Source organism: Dermacentor silvarum, chromosome 4 (genome assembly GCF_013339745.2).
Source record: "Dermacentor silvarum isolate Dsil-2018 chromosome 4, BIME_Dsil_1.4, whole genome shotgun sequence".
Taxonomy (NCBI): Eukaryota; Metazoa; Arthropoda; class Arachnida; order Ixodida; family Ixodidae; genus Dermacentor; species Dermacentor silvarum.
This window is the reverse complement of record NC_051157.2, coordinates 129719571-129741743: the sequence shown is the minus strand read 5'-3', so window position 1 is coordinate 129741743 and position 22173 is coordinate 129719571. Positions and strand designations below refer to the sequence as shown.

Genomic DNA, 22173 nt, shown 5'->3' with positions numbered 1-22173 from the left:
GGGAGCTGTACTTCCAATACGTATGAGTAGTGTTTAGTAGCAGGTTAATGTCTAAAAACTGCAACCGATTGTCAAGGGGAAGCTTATGCGTAAACCTTAAGCCTTTTCCATGCTGTCTGAAAACAGATAATACGTGATTCACATCTCACAAACAGTCAACGGGTTAGATTTCTTTAGAAGTACAAGAAAATCATACACATCTAAATGCCCTAGGACATAAGTCTGAGTCAAGATTGCTAGCAAGTACTTGGTTAATACATGAGAGAAATACGTTACATAGGACAGGAGCTGCACACGACCCAATGCAAATACCCTCGCGCTGCACATATAGCACGTCAATAAAAGAAACAAAAGTGCTCCTTAGGTAAAATTCAAGCAGCGTATAAAAATTATCAATCGATAAATCACGAGAATTCATGAAGCCAGTGCTTCCATTATGCTCAATACAATTTCTGACGCAGGGAAGAAGTTCATTGGGAGGGACAGAGTAAAATAAGTCCTCAACATCGATGCTAAAAGCATAACTAAACACACTTTCGCTAGTCAAGAATTCGGTCACCACACCTGAATGTTTTGTGGCAAACGGGCCATCATAGTTGAGCTTATTTAGGTGCTTGAGCAAAAAGTGTAGCTGCCTGTAGCTGCCAAGTGCCCTTCTCAGTCACGATAGACCGGAATGGCCTCTCAGGCTTAGGTGTCTTTACAGTGAAGAATACTTTTAGGGTATTGCCTTTGCAATCGCTAATGCACTTTGCAAGTTTGCCCAAATTAAATTTCCTTCATAGAGGCCGGCACGGCTTTTTACCTTGGCAGGCTTTGATGTTGAAGGGACAAAGTTCTTCTCAATTGCACCGGCGGCCTTTTCCAAAAAAAAAAAGACACTGCGGTAACACAAGAAAGCCTCATTCCTTATCCAACTGCAGAGGAGCAGCTCGTTGTTCTTCAAGAAGGACACAGTTGTTTCAATCTAACTCGTCTGCCGGGCTTTGTATTTGTTCCTCAGGATTGAGTCCGCGCCCTCAAGAAGGCAACGCTCACGGTCCTGTTCTTCAGCCCTCAAGGAGACGCGGTGGTTTAGAGCCAGGAGTTCATGTGCAGGAACCTCAGGTTAAGATAAAACTTTGGTCCTTTCTTGAGAACAGAGCCCACATCCTCCGGAATGGCAGCATTCCCAAGAACATGCACATTTTCATACGTCCGACGCGGCATCGGCGAGCATTTGGGAAGCCGAACCAGAATGCAACGCCACCAGTACTCAGTTAATTCCGCTGCGTGTTGTTGGAAGCGCCTTAACTGTGAAGCAGCCGTCCACCCCGGGAAATGCGAAAAGCAGAAAGTATGTAGCAGATCCTGGAACAGACGTACGTGCCTCCAGAGTTCTGACTTCACAATCTTGCAGATACGTTTCACATGGCCAAACGAAGGCTGGACTAGGCCAAACAGCAGCAGGACTTCCTAGGGCATGAAGCCTTTCCTCAAGCAAAAGCCGATGAACCTTGCACGGCAAACCGAGGAGGCGATGAAGCTAACAAAGTGTAGTGCTTGGTTGAATGTAAGAGGAGACAGGAAAGGGCCCACTGCAGAAGAAATATGCTTAAGCAAGGTAGTGCGTTGGGAGAGTTGGTGCATATCTAAACAACTGAATTGTGGCGCGAAGAAAAGAAGAAGGAAAACCAAGGGGAGAAAGCATAGGGCTCCAAACTTTCAACTTCTTTTATTTCCAGCACATCACCCAAATATATATATTTCCAAAAAAATGCGCACAATGACAAGGTGCCGCACGTGTCACAAGCTACCTTACTGCCCCAAATATATATATTTGGGTGATGTGCTGGAAATAAAACTACTTGAAAGTTTGGCGCCCTATCCTGTCTCCCGTTGGTTTTCCTTCTTCTTTTCCTCACGCCAAAATTAATTTGTTTAACTATGCACCTACTCGCCCAACGCACAAGCTTGCTAGAGTTTGTTTAAACCGACGACAAAGAAGGGCAGGGGGGGGGGGGGCAGTGACGTAAAACATATAAAGGCTGACTTCCTGGGGGTTTGTTTCTTTTACTTTACCTGTAGTTTCCATGTTCTTGGTATCCGTTATAGCTGGCATATGTATAGAGCTCCTGCTTTGCCCAAGGGTCGCTGTGAAAATGGTGCTAAAGAGCGCCCTCTGGCCTGGGCTGGGTAGTACCAAGCTCGGGCGTCTGCTTCGGAAAGCACGTTTACAATATGGACCCGCCACTTTCGCTTGTGTTGTGCCACGGCCTGCAGCGAATATTGGGCGCCGAAGATTTTTTCAGGGATTGCACGCTACGTAAAGGCAAGAAATTATGCAACGCCAAGTACGTGTACGCCATTCAAGAAATAAGCAGCGAAGTTTCAACGCGGTGTCAACCGCATATGAAGCCAGTCGCGTAAAAAGTTCAACTTCAGGCAAGGTTTTCATGCGGCTACATTCAGACACACAAACATGAAAAAATACTTCCAATAAATGAATTCACAGCAGCGATAAGCAGACACCATGTGTACGAGCTGCTCGAGCGCACGACGGTACGCGCCGCGCTGGCAGCGGGCTTTCAGCATGCCGCGAAACGGCGGGCCTCTTGCAATCTTTGTTGACTGCATGCCACTAAACAAGTAGTCATGTCTGCGCTGTAGTAGCGACAATCTTTCCCTTTAGCAACTGATAATGAAGTGATGCAATGCAAATGAGCTCGCAGTAACGTACGTGCGAATCGCGCTGCACCGCGAGCTCGTGCGCTGCTCGCTTAGTGTAGCTTTTAATGACAGCGTTCGAACATCGATGTGCTGTAATGAATACTGCCTTGCTGCGCTGCCTCAACATGCTGCATTTAGCACATTTAACTCTCAAACCTGTGCTGCTCGTAGTGGGGTAGTGAAGTTATCCAGCTCGCCCGACGCTCCGCTGCGTGATGCCTTGAAGGAAAACGGTAGAATCAGATGTTGTGAATCAGGCCTTCTTGCTCGTGGCAGCCCACGACACAGCAGTAATGACAGTGACGCTTTTTCGAGGCTGAGCTAGGACTCTCGGTCGGATCAGCGTCGCCAATTCCTTCTGCTTCCAGCATTACGTCCCACGGCATACGGAGCGTGCATTTTCGTAAAACTAGGCTACGGCCAGCTCGCAGCGTGGTGTGTGACAAGCGATGAGCCTTTTCGCACTCACAACAGGGCAGAAAAGAATGCGAACCGACGCAAAACTGGGGCTAGAAACCTGCTTCGCCCCAGCCAGGGCTCACTACTATCCAACCTGGTCAACCTGGCTGGTACCTAGCCAACGTTTCTTGCCGCCACAAGGCGCCGCTACTATATGCCCAAACTCCAGCGCAAGAGGCCTATAGCTGGTATGTGTATTATGGCTGCCATGTGGCATGTGTGTGTCACTGCTATGTGCCGCATTGACTATAGTTCCAATAGTCCCTCACGTTGGACGGCGTCTTTGTTCCGGTATCATATGCATGACTGAGGTGACGCAAGCATGCAAACGCTTGCACTAACAAATGGTTCGGTGCTCGGGCGCTTAGGTAACTCGAACGGTACACCTCCGAGCATAAGGCGCACTATCAGGTCAAATGTGTGCATCGACAAGGCGTTAGCGCGTCTATCGTAGTTTTCGCTAAGCCACGTTGCACGTCATTTTCGTTAATACCGGTTAAAGGGCTTTTAGTGCAGAGTAACAGCTGGTGTTGAAGCCGTTTGCACTAAGGATTAAATTGTCTGAAACTCATCGCGCGAAGTACAGCACACGTAAGTCGAGAGACAAAGATCCTGAACTATCGGTGTGTGCAAAAAATAACGGAGCCCTCCGAAGATCCTAAACAATTTAAGCGATTCACTCTAATGTTGCTTTGTATGGCATCTTCCGAAAATTTGTTTAACCTGGTTCGGGCTACAATGCAGTCGCTGTGCCCGGAAACTGTGGCATAAATAACAAAGGTAATCATTGTAAGCATCGCTTGAACGATCCTTTAGCCAGACCTAGCATTGTCATTATCCGTGAGTATAGCGTTCGTGCGCACTCTCTCTATTAATGGGCCAATGTTATGCGGTAAGCACGTGCTGTCTCCATTGCGTAATGTTTGGGAGTGACGAAACAGTGCTTTTATGCCAGTGGAAGCTTCTTTAGGACTTTTTCCCTGGCTGTATTTCTGAGACCTAGACACATAAAACCACCATGCAGTTAGAATTCACGATGCCAAGGGTGAACGTCGTAGCTGCCTAGCAACGCCAGACGCCACACTGACTGAGGATCAAGTAACGCGGGTTACGGAATCTTTGACTTTTACATGTCGCAACGCTGCTGCCCGTTTACACGCTAACGGCCGCGCTAAGCGCATAAAGACAAAAGACCCCGACGCAAGCACGCGTAACAGCGGCTTTAGTTTAGCGTTTATCGAGGCGTTTTGTAATATTAGCGAACTGCACGCAATAGCAAGGCGCAGGATGGCCATGAAGCGCAAGCAGCGCCTTGAACACACGCCCGTAACGAGTGCGGCGGTTCTCAGATTCTCGTTAAGCTCTTCCAGACTTTTCGCTTGGAAGATGCGCACTTGACACCCGCCGCCCACGGCAGGGCCAATAATGTAGTGCGCTTCGCCGCCGACCATTCTCGTCGTTCGAGAGTAGGTTGACGAGGACGATGTTTGCCTTTCGGAGCCTAATTAACCGGCAGTGATTAATTCTGTGCGGCAGCATTATGCTTCCAAAGCAATTCAGACATGCGCTGGTTTGTTGATTTCATTAATACACACAGAGCTCCCAACTCTATTCGGCGACATTTCAAGCACAAACTTTAGTGAGTGGTACGGTCTGTCTTGTTTCAGGGATCCATTAATCTCGGTGGGATCTTCCTATACCTATGTACTTGGAAATCACGGTTTCAATTAAGGTTGGAGCTGCAACGGTGCCTTGTCTATTTCTCTAACCACTAGTGGAGCTCAGTTTCGAACTATTCATGCTAAAGGCTTTGATGGAGTCATCGACGGGCTTCCGTGGTGTGTTTCCTGAACATCAGGAGGTCTAGAAAAAGTGTCCTAAACGGCTTCGCGCACCCAAGAACTGTAACTCCTTTGTACGCTTTTTGCCTTCTTTTGTACGTCTCGCCGTTGGCTCCCCAAAACCGTGGGTATCCTATTTTAACACTTGCTAATAAAAATCCTTGTCCTGGAGATGATGAGCATCGGTCATTGGGCCCAATTAATGATGGTACGCGGTAAAAGTTAAACATTTCGCCAGATAGCTCAAAAACAGCAACTGTAAGTGGACGTCAGCTATGACGCCCGCTCCCCCATTAGCCTATATTAATTCCTGAAACTACCAATCAGCTCACGTCGTTCTACTTATTACAGATTTAGATGACGAAAGCTTTGTACCACTCGTATTTTCATTCAGAATGTTTTATTGTCTAGAATAGCGTCCAAAACCCTTTCCTTGCTTGTATGGTGAAAGAAATGTATAGAAAAAAAAATAATGCCCCTGGGCGAGAAGAGCGCAAGGACGGGCACAGTCTTTTACTTATTTTACTCTGGGCGAATAAGCGTGCTATATATAGAAGAAAGAAAACAGTAAACGAGATAGACCGTTACTTTGATGATATGTTTACAACCACTTGCATGGTAGTATTCTTTTTTGTTAACTAGTTCCCACATATATCCACAATACTTGGCTCTCGTTTTGTTTATTGTCCTGATGTGGTAGAAGATATATAATGACGATTTGCTGAATAAATAGCGTTTACAAAAACGTTACCTCTCTTCTCAGTATTGCCCGGAATTTCGTCGCTGTGTTAAACGTAAATACATCGATAAATGTGCATTGGCATACGGCCGGGGTACCATATACGAGAAATAATTTTTATAACGAAAACTATCTAGTGCCTTGATGATTCTGCCTCCAAATATAGAATACCAAAGAAGTTCCAATTATTAATGAACGTGGCTTGCTTCTAATGAATACCCGTAAACTTAATTTGAGGTAATGCGCATGAATATGCAATATGTGGTGAATAAGATAGCGGGATACGTTACATTTTATGAGAGATGCTTGGAGTGATTGGTCGAAAAATGCAAGCTTAACCGCCAATATTCTTCAGAAATTAGATGAGTGGCGCCACTAGAAGCACCTACAAGAAGAAATAATCCTAAAATTGTCGGGCGTAAGTCATGAACATCTATGACTTCGCAGCCTGTGCATATATATATATATATATATATATATATATATATATATTGTGAAGGAGATTGATTGAGCTTAGGAGCGACAGCCGGTTGTAGGATGAATCAAGCACAGCCCCCTGGCTGGAGCCTCTGCTGCGCACTTGATGCTGCCGATGCTGCTGACTCTGCGCCCACGTTCGTTATCTTCCCACGATGACCCCGTGGCAATATAGGAGCCACACTGGGGATTTAGTTTTCTGAAAGGACGGTAGAGTGATATTGCTTGAAGCACTGAACGTGAACGACTTCGCGGTTACGACGTCGCATGTCAGACGGCGGCGTCAGTGGCTCAACCAGGTAATTAACGGGTGATGTTCTCTCGAGAACGCGCTATGGGCCGTCGTACTTCGGAAGGAGTCTTGAAGCGAGCCCAGGCGTGCGGTGTGGCACTGACCGATGCTGCTGTTGCTGACTCTGCGCCCACGTTCGTTACGTTCTTTACAATATATATATATATATATACACGTGTCTTCGACATTGTCATACATGATATGCGAAATTCCGTCGGGCGGCTTCGTCACACGTCGAACCTTCCCTTACACAAATTGCCGCATTCCCGCCATCGGCAGCGTTAAAGCCAAAACGCGCGTTTCGAAAGATTGAATTATGCGGGCAGCGGAGCGCGGCCGAGGTGATGTCACTATAGTCGGCATGCTGACACCAGTATTTCTTACTGCATACTGAGGTCCGCCGTATTGCTTAGGTCACATGAGGTGGGCGGAGAAGCGCAATTGTAGCTTGTGCATATCGTCTATTTCTAGAATACCCCCACATTGCTCGCTTTTTTATTAGATTTCAAAGTGTTAGCGCCAAGGTACTGTTAACAAAGCGCCCCTGTGAGCGCCGCTTAAGGACATCTTCGTTGTACTACAATCATCGTGTCGAACCCCTTCAGTCAGGAATTATGATTGACCGTCGATACATTTGTGAAATTTACATAATTGTACGCCAACATACTGGAGACTCAATCGAAAGCAAGTCAGGGTTGTAGAGTGACTTTTTGTGACTTTTGTAGCTAGTCATCATAATTAGAGAGTAATTAAATACCTATTTGTATTACAGCCAGTCATGCTACGTTCCTTAATAAAAATGATACGCTCCTTCATAAAAAGAATTAAATTACCTGCTCGAATTGCACACACAAGTAATGGGCCGCTAGCTCCCCATTACTAGGAAGAAAAAAAATCTTTCGCAATTGCTACCGAAGCGTCCCGTCAAGTAAAGCTGTGCCTACACCGAAGCGGTCGTCTTTAGCTATACAGTTCACTCGGAAGTTAAATGGAGGTACTCCGATTGCTAAATTTAGTTTGAGCTTCGTTATCTATTCCTTGCCGCTACTCCACAAAAACGTAAAAAAATAGGTGGCGCACACGATTGTGTACGTAGCAACGAAAGAGTTTTTAAAGCCGCGGCTCATTCTGTGGTCTCCTTTGCAGTACTTCGACTCGGTGACCATTCTGTTCAGCGACGTGGTCTCGTTCACGGAGATCTGCAGCCGCATCACACCCATGGAGGTGGTCTCTATGCTCAACTCCATGTACTCCCTATTCGACGAGCTCACTGAAAAGCATGGTGTCTACAAGGTACGTCTCACAGCACCACTTTGTTTAGTGACTATAGTGCTTGATAGGAAGTGCTCCTGCATCAAAAGCCATTTTCTCTTATAGTAATGCCACGGTGCTTCATAGCACATTTGAAAAGTGTTTGTCGCCACGCGTGACAGTTTTGCGGAGCGAAAAGTGGGCGTATAGTTTTTCAATCATATGCTATAATGATATGCTTCACATATTTACTTCGACCCAGCCCGGTAGCTCAATGGTTGTGGCGTGGCGGTGAGAGCCCGACGAGGCGACTTACACTTCCGTCATTGGTGGCCGCATTCCGATGGGGGGGGGTCAGGCGCAAATGCTCGTGTGCCATGCATTTGGTGCACGTTAAGGAATCCCGCGTGGCACAAATTAGTCCGCAGTCATACGCTACGGCACCCTTCATATTCCACTGTGCAGTTTCGGGACGTTAAACCCCACAGTTGAACCATTCGTTGCTAGCCTAAGCTTCTGTAGTTCTCTAATGAATGAACATGTGAGCTCGAGGGTTCATTAGCACTCTAAGATGAATCCAATAAATGAATACCTTGACCTGCAACTTCTGTCTTCGTAGGGACGAGGAGAGTGGCTTACTGAGAAAGAAAGAACTTTCCTGAATGATGGCCTCGTTTTGTAATGTATAAACTGTAACTGTTTTACAAGGTTGGACGTGGCAAAAGACGCACGCTGTAATGGGAGACTAATTAATGTTCACCACTAGGCGTTTAAGGTACAGGTGTATTTATGTAAACAAAGTTTTTTTTTAGCATTTCGCCCCTATCGAAATGCGGTCGAACACATGACCTCAGACTTAGCAGCGCCACGCCACAGCCACAAAAGTACCACCACGGGTATCGAATAAAAGGTATCATCATTAAAAATCATCACAACTTCTTAGGCAGCTTTCAATAGTAACCTTAGAAGCTAATAAGAGATGCCAGGTTCATCTCATTCAAATTGTAGACATGTGATGTATAAATTCTGACGCAGCTCGAACTGATGAAGTCGTCATTGCTTCAACCGCACTTTTTTCCCATTTGGTTGCAGAGCTTGAAAGCTGTTTATAAATAGAAGTAATACATTTGTGTGACATTTTACAGATAGTGGAAGCTAAATAAAAGCATCAGTAGGAATGGTTTCCTGTGAGTAAAAATAACGCATTTATACCTATCTATGCTCTAAACTTTCTTAAGATTTGTATAGCACCCGCAAGTGCGCTTTCTGGTTTTTCATGTATTTTAATAGAGAAGTAGCGTATCCCGTATAGTTGCAAGGGCCTTTCTTATCTTGAACCTGTCGAGTGACCGTTCAACATGGGTTAATACCTTAAGCAATGTTCACTCTTAAAAAAAAGTTTACCTTTAGCTACATGCACCAAAAAAGTGCTCACGCTAATTTTATAAGTAACTGCGTGAAAGATAGTGTGCTGGTTGAGCAAAGCTTTCGCATATTTCTCATTGACCCAATAATGAATGAGGCATTAAGTTCTCAGCGGGCACCCGCCGTGGTTGCTCAGTGGCTATGGTGTTGGACTGCTGAGCACGAGGTCGCGGGATCGAAACCCGGCCATGGCGGCCGCATTTCGATGGGGGCGAAATGCGAAAACAGCCGTGTACTTAGATTTAGGTGCACGTTAAAGAACCCCAGGTGGTCCAAATTTCCGGAGTCCCCCCCCTACGGCGTGCGTCATAATCAGATCGTGGGTTTAGCACGTAAAAACCCATAATTTTCAGTTCTCAGCGGGATGCATCATAATAATTAATCATATGATAGTTCTGACAAAGCCGCTTACCGCCGGTGGGAGCCGAGCCCGGATCTTCAGCAATTCGCGTGCAATGCCCTGCCGAATCTCCTACGGCTTGGGCTCTTCTCCCATCCACGTTCTTCGGCATCTGAGTATATGTGCTACATCTGGCCCTGGTAGCGTTAACACGTGCCATTATGGCCATGGTGGTGGATACTTTGCTTAACTTCATTGTCGGTTGGCTTTATGTGGTAGTTGCCAAAATAATTTTTTCAGTGCTCAACAAAATTGTTGTTTTTGTTGATGAGCTAGGGTTTGTGTTGTTCTCCACCAGGTGGAAACCATCGGCGACGCGTACATGGTAGTGTCCGGTGCCCCTGAACCGGAGCCCCACCATTCGGAGAGGATTTGCGATATGGGGCTCGCCATGGTGAAGGTGATAGGCGACCTTAAGGATCCCTCTACAGGAAAAAGCCTCAAGATACGTGTTGGTACGTCCTAACGTCGTGAGGCGTTTGTCATTGGCCATTATACGAAGGAGGCAGCAGGATTGACGCCTGCTGGCACTTTGACATGAATTCTCATCATCACTGTCATCACTTATCTATCTTAAGCACTGATCACCAGCAGCCCTGTCCCAGGGATTTGCACTCGCCGCTTTCTTGCGGGAGCCGACTAGCATTATGCGTTGCATTGTTATATTAAAATTTTGAACGAGTCTCTAATGCGCACATAAGAACTAGCAGGTAAGCTTTATTTGTTGCTCCTTTTGATGCGGCAGAGGTTTGCAGCTTGAAGGCCGCCATGTTTTCCTCGCGCACACGTGTTTTCTGCGGGGCTGTAATAAGTGGAATAACGAATGTATTCAGTATCCTTATTGCTTAACGAAAATACCCATTGGGGGACACGTGACCAAATTACAACGATATTTTCAAAAAAGCAAATGTACTGCGGTTGTTATAAACCTTTCGGACACAGCGCACACAAAGTTACATCTCCAGATCCAAAGTACTAATGCGCCAAAACCAAGCAATACCAATGATGCTTCGAATACATCCTAAAACAATTCAACGTCGAAAGGCGCCCGAAAATTGACTTACAGACTCCATGCATGTCAGAGAAAAAGTTTCCAAAAATAGACGTATGCGTGTTTGCTCTGAGAAAACTACGTCAACATGTAGTGGATTTAACGATGTAGCGTTTTTAACAAGTGTAATTTATGAAGTGGCATTCAGTCTTTCAAACAAAACTGCGTGTGAAATTGTCCACATCGTACCGGCATTCTAAGGCATTTTCGTGAGTTCAGGCGTGGAGTCCGTATTTCTATACTCGACAAAACCCACAGAAACCTGGCGCCCATTGTTAACCGACCTCGCACTAATATACAGGATGCTTTCTGCAACTACGCAAAAATCAACGATAGCTACATTGTAAGCTAATTATATAAGCGCAGAGGCCGGGAACTATTGTGCAAGCTCCGGTAACGAATTTATTTAGGAAAACGTGACGGTCAATCCCGCAAGCTATAAAATTTCCATTTTGCGGTGTATGATGGAGATAGAAAAGTTCCAGAGCGTACTTAAAAATGTAGTTCAATATGCTAAGTCATCTATAGTGCAGTAGCTGTGTTTATTTTATTGAGTTTGAATAAATATCAAAATTCATTGTATAAGAATGACACGTTTTCGCGTTGCTGTATTGCGGTGCGGTCGAGTGCGTCTTCGAAGAACGCCGCACAAAAAAGCGACAGTTGTGTTTTAATGGGCTTTCCGCAAGGAATTTCACGCATGAAGTACAACTATGGAAGATTTCGGTTTACGCTAAACGCAACTGACGGACCTGTCTGGCTAACGATTGACGCTGCGACCGGCCGCTTTGTGATAAAGGCTGTTTCACATGTTGCGACTGCAGCGAAAAATTATTCTTGCAGGCCCACGCGTCGCAAAGTGATAATTAGAGGGCTCATTTTACGATTGTAACTTCAACAATGCGGCTGGTGCGACGGCCGGGGTTGCTTGCCTTCAGATTTTGTGGCTTACACCACATTATCATTCAAATTTAATGAAACAACATCGGCATTGTGATATTACTGATATTTTTTAAATAGCAGCAAGTAATACGCGTGTTTTGCCGGTTAAAAATGCTTTGAAGTTTAAATTTGTTTTGGAGTGCGCAACAGCGGTTCCTCAAGGTCAGTGCGAGGAGACATGGTGGACGTAAATAGATATTCGCAGCTGGTCGTTCAGTGCTCTTATTTTTTTTTGTTTCGTGTGCCTTCTACACCCCTGTCATTCCGCCTGAGGTTCAACAAATTACAAGAGCACTTAACAACAAGCCGATATATCTGTACTCATTGCATATGCACTATTTGGAAATCGGCTGCAGCGATCTGTTCGTGTCAGCGCAGACAGACACTCGCGCTACCCATGCTTAGTGTCAGCTTCTGAAGAAAGCATGCGTGTATGTTGGTTGTAATTGCGCATAAGCGGTTCCTGCTACTAGCAGTATTTTTGCACCAAACGTAGCAGTAAGCACGAACCCGAAAGCTCACATCTGCCCTTGAAGGAAGCCGCAAATTATCGGTGTGTAATTACTGAATGTGGAATAGATTTTATGTTGTCAGCTTCCATCTTAGTGCAAGCCTGGTTCGTCCTTCGCGGCGCGTGTGCTGTATTTATCTATAGAAGTCCGCTCTCAATATTCCGAAAGGCCTAAAAGCCGACACCTAAGTTTCTTTAGGAGCTGCAGTCACTTGTGTGCGTAGCATCGTACCATCTAACACACTTGCGCACCGTCTACTTCATCAGCCTGTTATCGCGGTGGTATGGTATACAGCGAATCAGTATCAAGAAGCTCAAATCGATATGCTGCAGTACGTATTACGGTAGCGGAGCTCCATGGCAAACATGAAATACGTTGTACACGTGTTTGTTTAATAGAAAAATCGAGCGCTAGAGTTTTGTACGCGTATTCGTGGTGGCAAGACTAAAGTAGGAAGTTATCGGAACTATCGGCCAATCTTGTTCACATGCGTGTGTTTCTACTTGCTTCATCGTATTATCTTAAAGTGGGGATGAATACCTTAGATAACCAAAAAACCTAGGCAACTGTAGATGGTATGATTCCTTCACTGCAAAGTAAAGCAAGCATCCCAATCTGTTAAGCTAGTCATGCACATAACCTGTATTACGCCCATGCTAGAGCGTGCTAGTAGGAGTCATTTAAAACTAGATTAATCGACCAAAATAGAAAAGTACAAGGAATGCTGAACTATATAATCTAATCTGGTATTCCCAGAAGGATTTATTTAACAAACGTTTATGCCTGCATGAATTTCCTGCATTAACCCAATGCTCAAAACAGGGAAGACTCATTTCATATCTTGCTGTTCAAAAGGGCTTGAATGTAAATAGCATACTACATATGGTTATGAGCATAAGTGTTAAGAATTGAAAATATCTCTAAGCGTTTATATGCGCTGTCTTCATGAACAACAATGTAATACACTGTTTACCTTTGCAAGTTTCAGAGGCGAAAGTTTTTGAGAAGACCACATTAAACGTTCAAGATATAGAAAAGTGTTCCTAAGTAGAAGTGCAGACTGAACAGATTTTTCTACAGTGGTTGAGTGGTCGGCTGCGGAGTGTGCCAGCGCCCGTAGCAGCTACCTCGCGGTAACTTCTAAGTTCCGCGTATGTTTCCCTGTAACCCATGGAGCCAGCAAGCGTCATGATGATGCATGACGTAATTGCAGTGTCAGCCTGTGCTTCTCTTTTGCAATATATGGCGACCAACTTGGCCGAAGTGCGATTCCGTCTATACACGTATTTAGCATTCGTGTGAATCTTGTTATGCCCACATGTTTGTAATGTCCTGATGGTTGCACTTGCATTGCTGTAAGCGTTTTCGGATGTATTGCGCCAGGGTCATTGATTCAACTTTGTTTTGAAGTGTAAAAAGTGCGGCCATCTAGTAATGGTCAAGATAGCCAAAAGCATTGGCAAAAAAATGTAATTGATGCAGATACTGTGAACTTGCTGGACTCTACATGACGTGAAGCTTTTATGCAACGGTCAAGTAAATTCTACAAAAGTAACTGCAAAGTGTACAATTGACCTTATTTCATCAGATGCAAGCCGGATTCCTCTGCAATGTTTGCTTATGCACCACACATGTCACAACGCTGATGTCGTCTAATGTATACAAGTTCGGCGAATTCAAGAGTAAGCTCGCTAAGACTTGGACCCAAGCGTGCGGCTGAGCTCGTGTGAGCCTGACTAGAGTATGAGTCGGAGCAAGCTCGGCTCAGTGTTCCTTTAAAGGGTTCGTGAAACGGTTCGGACTAATTTTGTAGGCGCGTAGGGTACAGCTACAGTAAAAAATTCGCGTCACAATTTAACTGAAGCGTCTCATATTAAGAGAGCTACGGACGATTATAAGTTACCCTCCTCCCTAGCCATGCATTTCCTCCTCAACTCGTTCGCCGAGTGATCGGGGCTAAGCAGCTCCTTTGCTGGCTCTACTTCATGTTGTTACGTGTTGTCGCCTATTTCCGGTTGTCTTGGAGCCAGCGCGCGAATGCTCTCCTACCTCTCCGCTAGCCGCCCGGACGTTGATCCCCAGCGAGAGCGATCAAGCAGCGTGTGTTGCGAGCGTTCTGTCGCAGCGCCGAGCGTGTTTAGTATTCCGGTAACCACAGGCGAGCTGGGTGCTTTGACGGATAGCCAGAGGCGTAAACTAAAGCCCCTCCATACCGCTGTGATGAAGGAGCTTCGTAGACGTTCGTGAGAGGCCTGATGATGATGATGATGATGATCTATTGGCATCCCCTTTGAAACGGGGCGGCGACAAATAGTCACCTAGCCTGCTTGATTTAATCAGGTATACTATACATGTTCTTTATCTTGCATTTTTGTATACCTATCATTATTTTTCTTTTTCAAAAATTTACCTTGTACCGCTGCCTATGATTTTAAGAGATCAGGTCGCATCCATCTTTTCCCTACTTTTTTTCCACCAGTACTCTAATCGTCTCTTGCTGATCTCTACGGCTGATCTGTTTATGTTTCCTTCCACTTTAAACCCAAGCGCTTCTGGGAGTTGCACGTTACCTACGGTTCTCGCTGGGTGGATCCCGTCGCATTCCATTAGGATGTGCTGAGTGGTCTCTGGATCTTTACTGCAGCATACACATGTCTCATCTAATTCCGAATATTTCTTCCGATATGTTTTCGTCCTTAGGCAACCGGCTCGAGCCTCAAATAGCAAGGCACTGCCCTTTGTGTTATCGTACAGATTTTCCCTTCTAATTTCTTTCTTCTCATTCTTGTAAATCTCCATTGTCCTTTTCGTTTCCATTCTTTGCATCCAATTCACGGTCTCTATTTCTCTCACTTTCTTTCTGATGACCCCTGGTTGTCTATTTACAGTTTCGATTATCCTGTACTTGGTTGCCAACTTCCTTGACCTCTTCCTCCATTCTGTGTCCACGCTTTTCATGTAGAGATACTTGTGCACTTTAGCCGCCCATTTATTTTCATCCATGTTCCTGAGCCTTTCTTCAAAACTAATTTTGCTTTGTGCTTCTCTGACTTCAAAAGAGGCCCAACCCATGTCTCCATGCACTGCCTCATTTGTCGTATTACCGTGTGCTCCCAAAGCCAACCGGCCTACTGATCTTTGGTTAACTTCCAAACCCGCCAATATATCCGATTTTAAGCATATAATGGCATTTGCGAATGTTAGCGCTGGCACCATTACTCCTTTCCAGATTCCACGCACCACCTCATACTTATTGTGGCCCCACAGTGCTCTGTGTTTCATTAATGCTGCGTGGTCGAGCCATCTGGTGGCGCACAGCTTAACCAGCCAAATACAGAGCTAATATTCATGTAATCAAGTGTAAAACATTTTAGACATGAAACATGTTCAAGATTACGCTCCTGCCAAATATTTGAGCCAGCAGCAAAGTAGAAAAACTTGGTTACTGCTATATTAGCTGTGTGTTTGATTAAGCTTTGTGCCGCCAGGTGGCTGCACCGTGCAAGCAGTTCAATTTTTCTCCTCCGTTCATTACGTAAAACGTGTTAAAGCGGCCAGTACACTTGCGCTGGCGTTTACCTGAATACCGCACACGCTAAACTCTATTGTGGCAAACCTTCGACGTGAAGCCACGGCCGCAAACGCGTAGATGCTGGCCCCGTTTGGATTGATTTGGATACCGAAAACCCGATGCGCTGCAGCCACTCCGCTCGTCTGCTGCCTTGCAGCGGGGCACGATATCGCAGCGGGGCACGATGTCGCAGCTTGACATCTCACCGATAACTACGTTTGCAGCCCACAACGCAACAAGGGCGGGCTATGGTACCCGTGAAAAGAAAGAACAGGGCCAACACTGACCGCGCTGCTCTCGTCAACACGGAGCACGTTGTAACACAAGCAGACGACACTTCCTGTGGGCCGGAAGTGCTTTTAGTGTAGTGATACATGTCCTTCTGCATTCTCTTTCTGTTGCTTTCTTTTTATAGAAACAAATTAACTAGCATCTAAACAATTACGAACAACATTTGTTCACCATAATCTTGGAAAAATTATCGATGACGCGCCCTGGGCAGCCAATCGGATAGCTGGCCCAGTGATGTGTTATGGGCAAATCGCGTCACTTGGGCACAAAACTCAGCCGATTGGCGTGCTGCGATCGGTAGCGATGTACCTTTTTAAAACATTATAATAAATTATACGCTTTACGTGGAGCGCTTAGATGAGTCAATTAATGATCAGGAGGACCTACTCAATGACTCAGTACGTTTGTACAAAATCGTCAATTCGCTTCAGGGTCCCTTTAAGAACACTTCGAGGATCGCACGGAAAGAAAAGAAAGCGAGAGAGTGCAGAGACGTTAAGCAGAAAAGTCTCCAGGTGGCTACCTCATGGCATGAATTATGGATATTTTAGATAGCGCGTTCCGTATGTTTGTTGCACACCGAATAGTATACTACCCATAAGAGCTGTTTACGTCTAAGACTAGAATACTGAAACAAGGAGAGCTAAACTAGAATGATCAGGATATTCTCTACAATGGCCGGGAGGCTATGTGGGCCTCGTGTTTTCGTCCAGCAGCGCTGCTTCCTTCGCCGCGAGTCAAGATTTAGTCTGTTTATCAGCGCTCCCCTGTTTTACAAGTGGGAGCCTTTGCAAGTGTGACGTATTCTGCTGCCTACGGTCAGGCCAACGTTGCAGGCAGCAGCACTTCGACGGTTTATTATGTATTCGTTGGCGATAGTCGCGATGACCTGGGAAATGTTATTTTGTGGCACGTCTACAAAAAGCGGGCAGAAATTCGTTGAATCTCGGAAAGTATTTCACAAGGACTAACTGTTGGGCTAATTGGTCTGTAATGTGGACTGCAAGACCAAGTGCGAATAAACTGCACAAATACACATCAAACAGACGAGGAGAAGCGCTTGTCCTCATATGTCGCATGTGTGCTTGTGTAATTTATTCGCGCTTAGTTTTCCAGTCAAGTTGGAAAGTGGTCTTGCTTATTATCAGAAATAAAGGAACCTTGTAGAAGGGCACTTTGCGGTTCACCCAGATGCAATTCGCTTCATTTGTGTGCCGCATATTGTAGGGTAATATTCCGGCCATTTCCTACTTGTAAAGAAATAGCTGCTGTGAGGGTTTCGGAAACTGAATCACTGAAGCGTTGCATAAAACGTGCAGATATGGGTACCAGGGGTGTCCGAATTTTCCTCTCTAAAATGTTCCACATGTTGATTAGCCATGTTGAACCCGATCAATCAACCACTCGACCAGTTGTTTATTAGGTGTGAACTCCTCTGCTGATTCGCATGCTGCAAAAGTACACGTACGCTAGCGTTGTTTTTCTTTCATGGCTTTTGCTACAACTAAAAGAATATTTTGCTCCTGAGCGTATATTATTCACACAAATATGCCTGGTGCTACTTTTGTACCTAAGTCGGCGTTTTACTTTCAATTCAATTTCATTTGAGTTTGAAGACTCTTAGTTGCGAATTCACTAAACTTCCACTTGAACCTTGTGAATGAAACTATAGTCTCAGCTGAATGGTCACGACTCAGCTTCTAAATAACTTTTGCAGGTGTCCATTCTGGCGCCGTGGTGGCCGGTGTTGTAGGCCTGAAAATGCCGCGGTACTGCCTGTTCGGCGATTCCGTCAATACGGCATCGCGAATGGAAAGCACTAGTGAGGTGAGTTTTTTATTGACTTGGCTCCCTCCATATTTTTTTTTTGTCGAGCCGAGTTGTAGACCATCTTCTGCTTGGCAGTCTCGTCTACTGTTGCACTTCAATTGACTTGTGTATTAGTTCAAGCGTGCTATTGGGTACTAGACAAAGTGTCTGAACTTCGCACAGAAAGCATTTCTGGTAGCTCGCACGTATTTCCCTTCCTACAAATTTTTAGAAACGTACGGCTTCGTCGAACGTACCTTAGCGAATCACACCAAACTAGTTCTTGCAGTGGTAAATGAATAGGCTATAATTAGCGAATCAGCTAATTTAGTGCAACATTAAAAATTAGTTTCAGTTATATGTGTTCGCAATCACGAATTTAAAACAAACCATGATGTCTCCCGGTCGAAAAATATTGATGACAAATTATACACTGCGCTAGAATGTAGCCGCTATCACTGAGCACTCGCCTTGAACTTGACAGCTCTCTCAAGCTGACACCCATGAGCGCGCTTAACATGAAGTAGAACGCTTTCTCATGCCAGAATGGGTATTAAACAATTTGTGTAACAAAAGAAAGCAGTGTGAAACTTTTTGGAGGCGCTTCATCTGTAGTAAAATGTGGCCCAAATTTTCGCATGCAACAACTGTCTTTGCACTTTCAGTGTCGCTTTTGACTATGGATATGTATGTTAACCATCATGATGCATATTGCATGCATATTATGATATACGTAAGAATTGTAAGATGCATATTTGAACTTGAATAGTGCTTAATAAGTTTTATCTCCACAGGCCTTGCGGGTGCACATCAGTCAGAAGACGAAGGAGCTACTGGATGAATCAAAGTGGCTGATTCAGGAACGCGGAACGGTGGACGTGAAGGTACGTCAAGGTGCCCTTCCGATATACCTATTAGTCTATGTAAATTCTTATTTAGATGAAAAGATTTCGTTAAGCTCCAACACATTTTCCACAGAAACATTTCAGACAGTAAGATGGCAGCGAAACGTGTCGGTCTTCATAAATATAAATTTCACACAACTAGAAAATCCCAAGAAGCTGTTGCACACTTTCAAATTACCACTTCGTGCCATGAACACTTCTTCATGCGCACTGGCAAATGCCTAAATAAGGCACTAGCCATGATTTTCAGACGTTCCATCACAGATTTGCAAATATTCCTGCATAAACTAAGATAAAAATGCGCGTCCTCCTAAAAAGCACGCTCTATGATTTTTTTTATGTTGACTACCGTAAATTGTATATTATGGGATAGTTGTAATGCTCTTAACATTTGTTTTACTGTAGTTGTTGTAATGTATTTTTCTGTGGTATAGCTGAGTACTTCGTGAATGCTGCGCTTCGTGTTAAATGAATCATTTGGTCTGTAATGAAATTTAATGTGGTACTATATTTTGTAGATTTTTTAAATGTAATTGAGATTGCGTGATTTGCTGTGCCGATGTGCGTTGTTTGATTGGCATGTGCAGTGTCTTTATGCTGTTTGTTGGTGAGTGATGTAGGGCTAGTCAACTTTTTTTTGAAACAGCTTTAAACAGAACTTCATCACGATACCTTGTACAAATTGTGTACATCCTGTGGGAAAATGATTGCAAACGTAAAAGTGAATCCACGTGGATACATGAAGCGCAGCATTGACTTTTGTAACCTATCTTTACACTCTGCAAAATAGCTACGGCTACGCGATCTCCACTAATTTAAGTGTGTTAAGCCACCACATGGGTAGAAATAATTCAGGACCATTTACTACAGTGTCAATTACAGCCGAACTCTTGTGCGGGAACGCTGAATGTCATAGTATTGTCAGCAGGTGATTTCCTAAATGCAAAAAAGAGAAGCTCCTGCTCTAGGAGTATTTTTTATTCCTATACATTATCTTGCTAATATATCAGCTGAATAATGTGCCTCGGGAACGGGAAATCACGCTGAATTTTTTCAATTTGTTCTGGCTTAGCAGCGAAGCCTTTATATGTTTAACGCTGTATGTGCAAAAAATGAGTTCTCTTACGTGCATGACCCAGACGTCTTTATTACTTTAAGCACGTGGACAAATTATCTTTAAAACAATTTGTGATCATTGAAAAAAATCATTATAGAATACGAGCGTTGTTTCAAACAAATCTGTCAGCAACACATCTAGTCTGATAACAGCGGGATTTAAAGGTGAGGCGAGGCCTTTATTTTAGCTTCAGATTTCAGTTTATTCCGAAATGTGTACAACATGCCCATTTTGTTTTATCTTGTCTTTGTGGATCTTATTTTCTTTCTTTTAGTAACCTACGAAAGTGTAACAAGCCAATTTACCCTAATACCTTTTCATATTATCGTTATTTGGGGTTTTTAACAGGGCAAAGGCTCGATGAAAACCTATTGGCTCCAGGGAAAGAAAGGCCAGGCCAACGTCAACCGGCGATACCCGGACGCTCCGACTGCCCTGTCCACCAAGCAGGAGTCGAAGCGCCGTAAGTCCTCTGTCGGGGCCCGCTCCGTGTATTCGCCCGTGACGTATGAGGAGATAGCCAAGCACTCGCCGTCCAGTACGCCTCCACCCCACGGAGGAGCGAACACGACGTTGACCAAGCCCACCGCGGGCGTGAGTCCCACTACACAAACGGGAGGGAACGCACCGGGCACTGCAGTCGTCAAGGACATCACGGGCCCCACGGAGATGCCCAATGGTTCTTCACCCAAGCGTCGGACAATGAGCGTCGCTCCCACGACCACGCCGGTGAACGCTTCGCCCCGGGAGACCAACGGACGGCCCACTCCTCGCAAAACTGCGTGGACCGAGCTTGAGCTGAAGGTTCCTACACAGCCCCTGTCTCCAGCGTCGGTAGTTACCGTGCCGCCGCCAGCCATGCTGACCGCCGTCGGACTGCAGCCGCCGTGCCAGCATTGCACACACTGTCACAACAACTACAATCAGCAGCAACGGAGGCTGACCGACGCTTCGTCGGCCGAATCTAGGGGTGACAAGCTGGGCTGCTGGGCATCGTCACCGCCTCATCGGGCTGGCGTCGGCGGCCATCTAGCTCCGAGCGCAAGTGCCGGTGCTGGTGCGGGTTGTTCTATATTGTGAGGAAGAACACTTGGAGTGCCAATGAGAACCAACCAGCAGATGTCCATAAACACAGAACTTACGGGCACCTGAACCGACTTGTTCAGTAGTGTTATTTATTGAATTTCAAAATGACGTTTGTCCGGGCGACATTTGGGAGTGTTTTCGGCGGGACGGACCTGAATATCAACGCTTGCATGTTATGAAACAGTGCACTTGCAGCCAGATGACCGCTACATGGTTGTCATTCATCGAAAGCAAGCGCTTGTTTCTACACTTGGAGAGACCTGTGAATCAGTCGTTAAGGTGTATGACAGATGGTTACTCAGAATCTGCAGAAAGCAGGTGACATCTTTCTGTAACCCACCTAGCCAAGAATCTCCGGTCACATGAACCTATCAGGTAACAAATATCTCGAAAGAACAACTACACTACGTAAGTGCCCGATACAACCGCACTACGTCAGTGAAAAAAGAAACATTCCGGTGTGCATCCTCAGGCGGTGCTTCTGGGCATCCGGAAGTCTATAGTTTTGCGAAGATTTTATTGAACCAGAAACGATGTATGTCGAAAGTCTATGAAAAAAATACAAAAATACGAAGGAACTGCTTCCAACTGTCCTAGTTTTCTTTTGACTGAATTCAGTTACGGCTGGATGGTCCTTAACTCTTAGTCAGTCGAAAGAGAACGATTACATCGAGTATAAACTGTAGTATAGCGATTCCTAAGTGAATCTGTCCACGGACAAGTTCTACCTAACTAAGCCACGATTCTTTCATCCATATTAACCGTGGGCCCTATGACGTGAAACTATTCCAATACGTTTACCCATGTTCTCACGTCACACTTACGTAACCACTGACGCAAGCATTGGACGCTGACTCGTAGCTTTGTTTCAGCCGCCCAATCAAATGCTCTCTTCGTTTATGGGAGGTCACCATTGTTTGCTTTCAAAGCAAATAGCATTGCCTTCCTTCACAGGCTTTTCTTACGTAATTGGCTGAGAAGAGGCGATAAACACACAGAAGTGCAGAAGAAATCAGTGGGGACACGCTAGCATAGTGAAAGTAGATGATCAGATCCGGGAGGTGGGGCCGGCGCCTGCGACTGACCTGCTTCCACTTGTTTAGCTTGCGGTGGCTAGTGCAAGGGTAGGGAAACATGCAAGGGAAGCTACAAAATTTCGCTAGAACGGATCCGCGGCAAAGAAGAGTTGGCAGTACGATGTCGTATACGTGCCGAACGGGCTTAAGAACGTGATACTGCCACGCAAGAAGTTTTATTACGCGCAAATAAATTTATTCTAGCTGGCAGCTCCGAGTA

The 22173-nt window shown here is 45.2% G+C and overlaps 1 protein-coding gene across 1 annotated transcript in view; it reads left to right on the top strand.

Annotated features, from left to right (window-relative positions):
• LOC119448896 (soluble guanylate cyclase 88E-like) overlaps positions 1 to 21396 on the top strand; it is an 81448-nt gene extending 60052 nt beyond the window's left edge. The window contains 6 exon segments of the mRNA XM_049666816.1: positions 7664 to 7810; positions 9892 to 10048; positions 17678 to 17787; positions 18564 to 18653; positions 20140 to 20385; positions 20440 to 21396. Coding sequence (XP_049522773.1) covers positions 7664 to 7810; positions 9892 to 10048; positions 17678 to 17787; positions 18564 to 18653; positions 20140 to 20385; positions 20440 to 20871 — 1182 coding nt within the window. The 3' untranslated portion in view covers positions 20872 to 21396.
• Positions 21397 to 22173: the final 777 nt, after the last annotated feature.